This window comes from Malaya genurostris, chromosome 1 (assembly GCF_030247185.1).
Source record: "Malaya genurostris strain Urasoe2022 chromosome 1, Malgen_1.1, whole genome shotgun sequence".
Lineage (NCBI taxonomy): Eukaryota > Metazoa > Arthropoda > Insecta > Diptera > Culicidae > Malaya > Malaya genurostris.
The window spans coordinates 11,703,848-11,714,578 of NC_080570.1; the positions used below are offsets into that span (position 1 = coordinate 11,703,848).

A 10,731-nucleotide genomic window follows, 5' to 3' on the forward strand; every position below is an offset into this window, starting at 1 on the left:
TACGTAGTACTACTCATAATAAACCCTACAATATAATATAATATAATACAACATAATGCGATACAATATAACATAACATAATAGAAATATAATATAACATAATATAATAAAATATAATATAATATAATACAATATAATATGATATAATGCAATGCAGTATAATACCATACAACATAGTATTTAATAACATAAAATAGTGTAAGACGATAATATATGAAATAATATGCTATGATACAATATAACAGGTAATGTCGCAGTGTAAGTTACGCTCTTCTAATAATAATAATAATAAAAGATTCCATAATAATAATTCCATAATAATAATAATAATAATAATAATAATAATAATAATAATAATATTAATAATAATAATAAAAATAATAATACATGATGTAATAAACAACACAATTATATGTTGTAATATACTATGATAAACACTGCACTTTAGGATGGGCTTCAACCTACAAGCCATTTCGCACCCTCTCATTCTGCTACTAACGCAGAAGGCGATAGCACCCAGTCGACGCCGTTCTATTGACCAAATGTCATCATAGACGCTCGGGGAGGCATGAGATAGGGACTTGTGAGGACTTAGTTATCTCACCATTTGACGACCAAATGCTCACTACAACTGTATTACGAAAAAACAACTAACAACATTAAGTGGACACGTTACTCGACAAAAATCAGCCTTGCTCTCGTGAAAAGCATAACTGGATCACCCGCGTTCTAGACGGCATCTTTCGCCGCCTGAGACGCCTCCGCCGTACGATACTCCATGTAGGAAATGTATCCGTCGTGGTCCTTGTCCATCAGCTCCAGGATAGGATCGATCAGTGATTGCAGCGTTTCGTCATCCTGTGGGTGTGCCTCCGTCCGTTGCTCACCCTCTCCATGCTTTTTCTCACCTTCTTCGGCGATGTCTATAAAAAACAATTTGCGCATATTTTTCGATTTGAAATATCAATCAAGGTCTTTAGAAAAACAACTTCCGACGTTTTTTTTTTGACTAGGTACTGTGAAGGAAAATATTTATTAACTTATTGCGATTGTCTTCTTCAACCAAGGTTAGTATGAGAAATGTCATGCATAAAGGCATAGCCAACTACGTCGAAGATTTGACGTACTCGGTCCATTCGATGTAGCCGTCATCGTTTTTGTCCATATTACCCATAACTGCCTTCACGATGGTTGTCAGCTGCTCATCGCTATACAGGTGGACCGGTTTGTCGCTCTTCTCGTCTGAACCCTTGGGTTCGTCTCCTGGTGTTAAGGAAAGTGATGTTGTGTTAGCAATACTCTTGGAAATGTACTACAAAACCCTGAACGTTTATCCGGTAACCCCTTGTCGGCAAAGCATTTTGTTTATTGTTTAAATATTACAAATTTACAGATACATAACAAAGGACTTTTTTTTTTCAATGTCGTCCATGCGGAAAATCGTCGTTGCGGTTGGCACTAACATCGGACATTCGATATTCGGCATAGTCGATGTAGCCGTCCTGGTTAGCGTCCATTTGGTTCAGCGTCATTTGGACGATACTTTTCAAATCGTCGTCTTCATACACAATGACGGTTTCTTTTTCCGTTGTCGATTTGTGGTCTGTTAGTTGGTATGAATCGTGCTGTTAGTATTGGATGCTATTAGCTTACAGTGCTACACGATGATGCAACAATGATGGAGGACTGACTTGGTTTGACACTTGCCACTGGTCCGAAACCGATTCTACGTTCGTTTGTGTCATGTAACTGGCGATGCTTGATACCCGACACCAAAGCTGTTTTTGAGAATATCGAAATATAATGTTGTCAATTGTTCAATATTAATGAAAAGGGGAAATTGAGCCGGTCATCGTTAAACCAGTCGTAATAAAACAAAACACCACAGGGTCTATATGTACATCAACATCCCTCATTGTTATTTTTTGTATTTTCAATCAATCCTGTGCATCTCAAAATTCTTATTGTTTTACAATTACAAAAATACGCACTCATTCGTAACTTGATTCATTCAAAAACTGAGATATTTTAAGAGTAAGAATGTCAGCAATAAGGATTTTTTGTTTCGTTTCAACATAGCCACATAATCGCTCGGAGAGAGAGAGTAATACATTTTGTGCAGTTAAAAATATTCTTCAGCATAGTCTCGGAATGTTCGTTCATGGACCATGGGGACAACACGATCACGACAGTTCAGTAATGACTTATGGCTCGGTTTCGGTTGTTTGTGCAACGCAAAGTTTGGAAAACAAAATCAAATTCGAGATTGCCGCGATCACTGCGACGGTTTTCCATCCTGAGTGGCCGCCTTGTGCTGCGCCCGCACAAACTCCGGATAGTCGATGAAGCCGTCCCGGTTGTAATCGTCCGAATTTAGGATCGGATCGATCAAAGCGGACAGTTCGTCGTTGGAGAAGATTTTGTCCTGGGAAGTTTGGCCGTGCGGTTCCTGGTTTTTGCTTTCCTCTATTTTTGGCGAATGGAAACCGTGTTTGTATACGAGAGAGAGAGAAAAAATCGAACAATATCTATCTGATCATCTATACTTTCAAAATCAAATCGTTTGAACTAATGTGCTCGGGTTCTTGAAGTTCAGTTGAGATTATTTAGGATTAGTCACTATTTTTTTCTACGTCCAACGGTAGTTTATGTGGGCAGCAGTACTTTTTTTCAAAATCATACTGGAAATCCTACGAAAACTTTAAACTATGGCACTTCCATTCGAAGTTGCACACAAATGCAAATCAAAGGCATGAAAAATCGTACACTACGGTAATTTACAGTTAATCACATCTGTTTGAATAAAAGTTTGTTTTTAATTGGTTATCTGTCTCACTTATCCAATTTACGCGTCAAATGTTGGTTTTCATGATGATTCTTGAAAAAACATTCAACTTTTTTTTCTCAGTGTATTTTGAAGTGTCCATCCAACTTGAAACTACACCAATTCAGCGCAGTTCTTTGTTACAACAATTTAAATGAAAAAAGCGGTTCAATTCAACGAAAACTTGCTTTTTTGCGATTCCATGTCTGAATATCTCGATAAAGGTTACTAAAGAGTGATTTTTTGCTTAGTATCATTTTGGCAACACTGTTTTGACACATCACGCATAAATCGTTTCTTGTGTCATTATAAAACGTGTTCATCTGGAGTGAAGACCAGCCAGAAGGATTGCAAGGCCTACCAATGCATCCCAAAAAAGTCACTGTTTGGTGTTGGATTATGGGCCGGTGGAATCATCGAGCCGAACCTTTTCAAAGGCAACGATGGGCGGGACGTTACTGTGAATGACGAGCGCTATCGTGGACATGCTTGACATGTGGTTCTCAAGAAGACGATGCAAAATCTCACACGGCACGCTAAACAATTACCAAATTGAGAGCCGCCTTCGTTTCGCGTTTTGGGCCCGTTAATTGGTCGCTTAGATCGTGTGATTTAATGCCTTTGGACTATTTCTTGTGGGGCCATGTTAAGGCTCCTGTCTACAAGGATAAACCAGCAACGATTGACGCTCTGGAAACCAATATTGAAGCATTTATTTATGAAATACCGCCCGATATGTTGGAGAAAGCGTGCCAAAATTGGACCTTGCGCACGGACCATCTAAAGCGGAATCGTGGCCAATATTTGCATGAAGTCATCTTCAAACATTAAATAATATTGATCGTTCTATCGATTCCAATAAAGATTTCATAAATTTTTTCAATTTATTTATTTTTGAAAATCAAAACCTATACCTCTTAAAAATCATCGTTTATGAGCAAATTGATTGTAAAGTTGCGAAACAAACCGATTCCAGCTATCCCGATTCCCGGTTCCCGAATCCGGAAGTACCGGAAATAACTGTTATATATTAAAAATGAATCTCACTCACTTTTCTCAGCGATGGCTTGACCGGTTTTTACAAACTTAGGTTCAAATGAAAGGTCTTCTGGTACCATATTGAATACCTGAATTTCATCCGGATTCGACAACCGATAGCGGAATTACAGGGTGAAGTGTGTTAAAAAATCGGCGGGTAAAACTTGTAAAATAATTTCGAAGCTTATCTCAAAACTGTTCCAATCGATGGTCATTGTCAGTAAACGGCTAAACAAATCAAAGTCGGCTTTTCTGATTCCCGGTTTTCAATTAACGACCGGAGATTGTGACTATAGACTCAAAATAAAACCCAGTCACTTTGCTCGAACCGACTTCGATTATACCGGTTCCCGGATTTTGGTTTCGGAAGTGCCTGCAATAGTGGAACTCATTTCTTTTTTTTTTTGAGATGGTCTTACCGATCTGAGAACTTTGTTGGTTATACTAGTTTATGGACAAATCTTGTTTTTCAAGAATCAAAGAAAATTATTTTGCGAAAATCCAAAACACTTTTCACAAAATTGACTTAGCAAACCCGATTTCAGAAGCAGGTTCGAAACTGATTCGATTATCAGTGCAATTACGTTGACGCTGGCTTCAAGCAAATGGTTCGACAGCAGTTAGAGTGGAAACTGGGTTAGGATCAGCATCAATCGACAACGACATAAGTTCGAATCTGGCTTCAAACGGTTTGACAGCAGCAGGATGGAAACGGTGGGAACTAGGTTAGGTTTGAATCGAGCGAAAACGACATAATTAAAAAAAACAAATGCCTACTGAGTATGCTAGCAAAAACAGTACTCAACAGGTTGTTCGCTTCACGAAACCAATTCAATTGCCAAAATTTGATTACCCTACACCTTTCGAGGAAAGAAATAATGAAACAAGTGAAACTAGCTTAAAAGATAATTTCGCTTTCGGAACGACACTAAAGACACGTAAGGTGAGACTGTCGTGACATTCACTGTTCTCGCATTGGGAATACGTGTGTTTGCCCTTGGCGATAGCAATTCGGGAAACGAAAATGCTTCACGTGCAAACCATCAAAACAAAAACCATCTGACTATCAGTCAAAACACAACTCTACGCTCACACTAGTCTCGATTAAACCAGGACAATAAACAATGCACATGTCGCAAAATCCGAAAACGAAATGACGTCAACTTATGCTTCAATACTTTGTCAATTCTTCTTTTTTGCTATCTGCCTGCAGTCGAACATATTTCGTTCACATTTACGCATACAATTAGAAAATACATAAATAACTGTGCATAATGTTGTGGTGTCGAAAATAATCTATTGTGCTGAGAACGATGCTCGACACACGGCGGCATTACGGATGAATGGGAACAGATAGTAATGATTAGTGGTCCATGAACCGGCTACACCAGATGCTAGTGAACTCCCAGTCGAATACAATAATAGTGTTGTTATTTTGGGAAGGTACAAAACACCAACATCAGAACAAATGTGATCTTCTTTATGAATGGTCTACAATTTGGCAAACTGCAGATGATGACGTGAAAAAACAAATGGTTTTTTGAACAGACAACTACAATAAGTTGAACCGACAAGCACATTTAGCCAACGGAATGAGGAAAATAAATAAAAAAAGGAACGCGTACTCACCGTGCCAGTGAATCAGCGATTTGATCAACTCACAACCGTCCAATTTATTGTTATTGTCCGAATCGTGCATCTTGAAGTAATGGAACTGCAGTTCCTGTTCACTCATTTTACTGGTATCGATTGGAACATCCATATGCTCGGCGATGTGTCTAGAATAGAAGATGTAGAGTTATCGGTCTTATCTGATTTTTTTTGAAAAACATTGAAAACATATTGAGCAATCTCTATCTTATCAACCAATTGATACTCACTGCTTCTCATGCTGTAGATTGTTTGTGTGCAACACCTGCTGCGGTTGACCCTGATGTGGTGCCTGACCGGGATGTTGTTGATGTTGGGCGGGTGGTTGCTGGTACTGTTGCTGTACTGGAACCTGTTGCTGTTGTTGGTATTGAGGCGGTTGTTGCTGCTAAGATATGAAATATAACATGTTATGATTTAGTATTTCCACGAATGAAATTATTTACATAGTGTTGTTGTTGTTGTTGCTGATGTGGGGGTTGCTGATTATTGTACTGTGGCGGAGGAGGTTGATGGTATTGTCCTTGTTGTTGTTGTTGCTGTTGATTTGAAGAATGACAATGAAGCAAAGTGTTGATTTTGAACGATTGACGAACGAACAATTGAGATGATCTATAATTGCAGATTTTCATACTTACATACTGGTTTGGATTCACTCCTGGAACGACCCGCTGACTGAAAGCCACTACTGCGAACAGTCCCAAGGTTAGCGCAAGCTGTTTCATAATTGCCGTTAAACTGGTTTGTCTTATATAAAAGAAACTTTCACTTTCAAAAACAGACAATCACGCGTACTCGGGAAGAAATAGTACCCTCTGTCCAAATACTGGACTTTCTGGAATAAACGTTGCACAATAATGTTGTCACTGGTTACTAGACTCTAGCTTGTCACTAGCTTTGCCTAGGATAGACGAGCAGCATACCGCTTACCTGTGGAACGTATACAGTAACACAGAGAGGCTTAACGAAATTCCACGTATGTTTCTTCCACTTCACTGCTACTGCTGCTGTTGTTCCTTCTTCTGGCATTTGACAACGGGGAATGTTTACAGGTGATGGCAAGGGAGACCGAAATGTAACACTGGTTTTTAGTACAAGCGTAGGGGTGCTTCAATGGATGGTAAATTCATTCGTTTTCACAAGCGCTACACTGCATCAGAAAATGACATCAATTTACTGTTTTTCTCTCAGCAAACGAACTTGCGGAAACCAAATTTTTAGACTCGTATTACCAATCGCATCCGGGAGCTACGACTCGAGTGATATGAAAAAAAAAATAGAATTTAGCAAAAAAATCTACAATCCTGTTCACCGACGAGATCATGATTATCTGATTTCAAGCGTTGCAAAGTTAGACCAGCAGCAAATGAAATTGAAATCTTACTTAAAGAACGAATGCATCTAGTCGCTAATAAAGTAACTGAGATTCAATTCAACAAGACGTCCAACTGTGTGTACATTATGATTAAACGTGAAAGCGATGCAATTGCATTCGCTTCGGTTAACAACGAGGTGCACAGTGTTGAGTGTGATAACATTGAATACAAAATCCCTGTGCACATGGTGGACAATGCCATAGAAGTACGCGTGCATGACCTCCCCCCGGCGGTCACCGATCAGTACGTTCGGGAGAATATGTCGCGGTACGGTGAAATCCTTTTCATCGAAAGGGAAGTATGGCGGAATTTTTTCCCCGGTATCCGGAATGGCGTGCGAGTGGTACGTATGCATCTACGTAAGGCAATTCCATCTTACATCGTTTGTGGTCAAGGTGGGACACATCCGTGTAAAACGCTGATTACCTATGAAAATCAGCTGGTTACATGCCAGTTTTGTGAACAACCTGCACACTATGGTAAACCTTGCACCGAAACTGCGAAAAGGACATCTTCAACCAAAGACAAGGTGAACCGTTCAACAATGGAAACTAGTGAGCGCAGCACTCCTGTTTCACCATCAAACCAACCACCAATTGCAACCAATGTACAACAAGGCGCATCTACAGCAACTAGCAACGAGCTCAAGACTGCGAACATCAAGGAAAACGAAAAGAAGACGGAAATCAACAACAAAACCACCGATGCGGCAATGGATGACAAGACGAGTCACGAACAAAGTGCCCCTCAATCCTCGCAGGAGGGAAATGGAAGCTCCTCTCCTCCTAGAAAAAGAGTGACAACGAGATCCATTTCAAAAAACACATTATTTAAAAAATCGGCTAATTTGGCCACGTAAAACTTGTACGCAAATAGGCCTGAATAAAAATACCTTTTAAATAATAATAATCATGATTATCAGTATCAAATTCCAGAACCTGCCGCTATATTTGTTCTCTTTCGGTAAAAGACGTGAGGATCCGGTTGGCTTGACGTAAAGTTACCATAACCAAAACTATAATTGCGAGTTGATTTTCCGTACCAATCTTACTATGATAGTGAACGATGCCGTCAATTGAACAATCTTCATAAGTCTGTCGCAGAGGTCGTAGACAACAGTCCGTAGAGTCTTTATTAACATTATCTACTGTTTTTGTTAACTTGCTATGTTGTGAACTACTAAGTTGTATCCAAATTTGCATCTTAAATATTTGTAGAAAAAAATACTCAATAACATACAATTTCGATACTAAAAGCCAATAAAATGATTAAAATAATCGAAAGTTAAGAGCTGCCTTTTGAACAAGTTGCCGAAATTCAATTTCTTTACTCCGTTGTGCAAATTCAACTAATGACTAAACTAAACACGAATTCTGTAAAATCTGAATTATGTCATCACAGGAGGACGTGAGCTTCGACATTCTTTCGAGTATAGTGGTTTTCAGCTGGACATAGAATGCGACGGAATCGTCGCAGGATTGCGAAATAATGAGCGTCAGAACCACTGATGCCAGGTTTGCAGATTGGTATGTAAATTTGCAATTTCGTTTGTTAGCAGACTTTGTAATTAAGTCGACTTTTTTGCAGATTTTCGAAATTTTTATAAACAATCGTCCATTTTAATGACTTTTGCTATTACTGTAGGGTTTTCGTTTGATTTTTTTGTCATACTTCTAAATATTGAGGTCGCATAGGACCATTTCTAATACGCAGACGCCTAAATTTTCACCTGGCATCGCTGCCAGAAAATTGGACAGTTGTTTTAACCCCTTCGCTGTCTGTTGTATTGACATTAACTAGAATTAGAGCCAAAAGAGAAATTAATCGGCTGTTGCATTGAGGCCAATTGCATTTTCAACTGGTAAAATTCCTTAGCGACAATTGTTATTTCATTGTTCATCGAAAGCATCAACAAATGTATATCTGTCAAAGACGACCACCTTTTTAGAGTAGACAAATAGCACAATCGATTAAAGCATGAGCTTTTGAAAACCAAGGCGTCGATAAATACAAAATATAAATTAAAAGGGAACATACTAAGCACAAAATAATCATTATGTACGATTCAGACGATCCGTCTTCTTTTGTCACAGTCAATCTCCGTCACCGGCACCGTCAACATTAATTACATGCATTCTTATGGAGCCATTCACACGTAACGTCACCGTCACGGAACGTCTTGATGGACGGAACGTATGAACGTTCCGGTAAAGAAAGTATTAAACTAATTTTGACGGAAGCTGTCGTTCCGGTGACGGTGACGAAAGGAGGCGGATCGTCAGAATCGTACATTATGTCAAATAAATAGCACACGCTTAAAAAATCCGTGCAAGTTGTAGCCGTAATCTGCCACATACGCATTATCAATATGAATTAATTATGACTGAAGTTTTCTTAATAATAAATGAAAAATTAGTTGTTGTAACGGTCAATTTAAAAAAAAAAATTTCTGGCTTGTGGTCTCGAAGGGGTTGAATCGATGCAAATGACAGTTTCGCTATCTTGCGGCATTTTGTCGCTATCTTATCGCATCGCAATCTTTTCTAGCCGACAGTGAAAATCACTATATAGATATAGTGATTTTCATTGTCGGCTAGAAAAGATTGCGATGCGATAAGATAGCGACAAAATGCCGCAAAGATCGCGAAACTGTCATTCCCCTCTCAGCAGGCCGTTCAATTTTGTTGATTTTTGATCGCTTGTTGAACGATATATTGCACGAAATATTCGTTCAATTTGCTGGAACGGTTTGTTGTTGTTTTTTCTCTTGCAAAAATAGTGTGAAAATTAAGTTTTACCTTTACATAGAAAGAAAATTTGTTGTTATTCTACGTGAAGTAGAAGTATTGTGCAGGTATGTATTGTTAGTTTAAACAAATGAGTGGAGAAAACTTCAGAAATTCTGCAGTAAAACTAGTCCAACGGGGCTCCAACTCCTCATGTTAAAAATGGCTCAACAATGGACCTCTGTCTGCCGGGTTTGTTGAACGAAAAAAATGGCATTCGGTTCAACGGTCTGTTTCAAAATCGGCAAACGAAGGACCCGTGTTGGCCTCCCGTTGAACGATTGATTGGACTTTCATTGGACCAATGATACAACGTATTGGACCAATGAAGGACCACCGTTGAACGTTTTTTTCTAAGTGGGTCGCATCGATTCAACCTCTTCGAGACCACAAGCCAGAAAAAAAATATTTTTTAAATTGACCGTTACAATGACTAATTTTTTATTTATTATTAAGAAAACTTCAGTCATAATGAATTCATATTGATAATGCATATACAACTAGCACGGATTTTTTAAGCGTTTGCTATTTATTTGACATAATGTACGATTCAGACGATCCGCCTCCTTCCGTCACCGCCACCGGAACGTCAGCTTCTGTCAAAATTAGTTTAATACTTTCTTTACCGGAACGTTCACACGCTCCGTCCGTCAAGACGTTCCGTGACGGTGACGTTACGTGTGAATGGCTCCATAAGAATGCATGTAATTAATGTTGACGGTGCCGGTGACGGAGATTGACTGTGACAAAAGAAGACGGATCGTCTGAATCGTACATAATGGTTATTTTGTGCTTAGTATGTTCCCTTTTCATTTATATTTTGTATTAATCGACGCCTTGGTTTTCAAAACCTCGTGCTTTATTCGATTGTGCTATTTGTCTACTCTAAAAAGTTGGTCGTCTTTGACAGATATACATTTGTTGATGCTTTCGATGAACAATGAAATAACAATTGTCGCTAAGGAATTTCATCAGTTGAAAATGCAATCGGCCTCAACAGCCGATTAATTTTTCTTTTGACTCTAATGCTAGTTAATTTCAATACAACAGACAGCGA

The 10,731-nt window shown here is 38.8% G+C and overlaps 1 protein-coding gene across 8 annotated transcripts; it reads right to left on the minus strand.

The window, feature by feature from the left end:
• Positions 1–619: 619 nt before the first annotated feature.
• Positions 620–6,563, minus strand: LOC131432441 (multiple coagulation factor deficiency protein 2 homolog). Of its 8 annotated transcripts, XM_058598716.1 has the most exons (6): positions 6,443–6,563; positions 6,151–6,347; positions 5,959–6,054; positions 5,743–5,900; positions 5,492–5,640; positions 620–923 (listed from the first exon to the last, which is right to left on the minus strand). In XM_058598716.1, the coding sequence occupies exons 2-6, from the start codon at positions 6,235–6,237 to the stop codon at positions 730–732; spliced, it is 684 nt and encodes a 227-aa protein (XP_058454699.1). In that variant the 5' UTR covers positions 6,238–6,347; positions 6,443–6,563; the 3' UTR covers positions 620–729. The 8 variants fall into 8 exon arrangements, with proteins under 8 accessions (XP_058454699.1, XP_058454725.1, XP_058454739.1 ...); XM_058598742.1 differs by having other exon boundaries at positions 5,743–5,897; positions 6,151–6,537; XM_058598756.1 differs by having other exon boundaries at positions 5,743–5,897; positions 5,959–6,051; positions 6,151–6,535.
• Between the last annotated feature and the right edge of the window lie 4,168 nt (positions 6,564–10,731).

Bases quoted from the DNA above. Each gene is read 5' to 3' on its own strand.
- LOC131432441 (XM_058598716.1), bottom strand. From the start codon at position 6,237: ATGAAACAGCTTGCGCTAACCTTGGGACTGTTCGCAGTAGTGGCTTTC. The intron at 6,055-6,150 runs GTAAGTATGAAA...TCTTCAAATCAA, and splicing joins GAGTGAATCCAAACCAGTAT to CAGCAACAACAACAACAAGG. The intron at 924-5,491 runs GTGAGTACGCGT...TGTTTTTTATAG, and splicing joins ATCGCTGATTCACTGGCACG to ACATCGCCGAAGAAGGTGAG.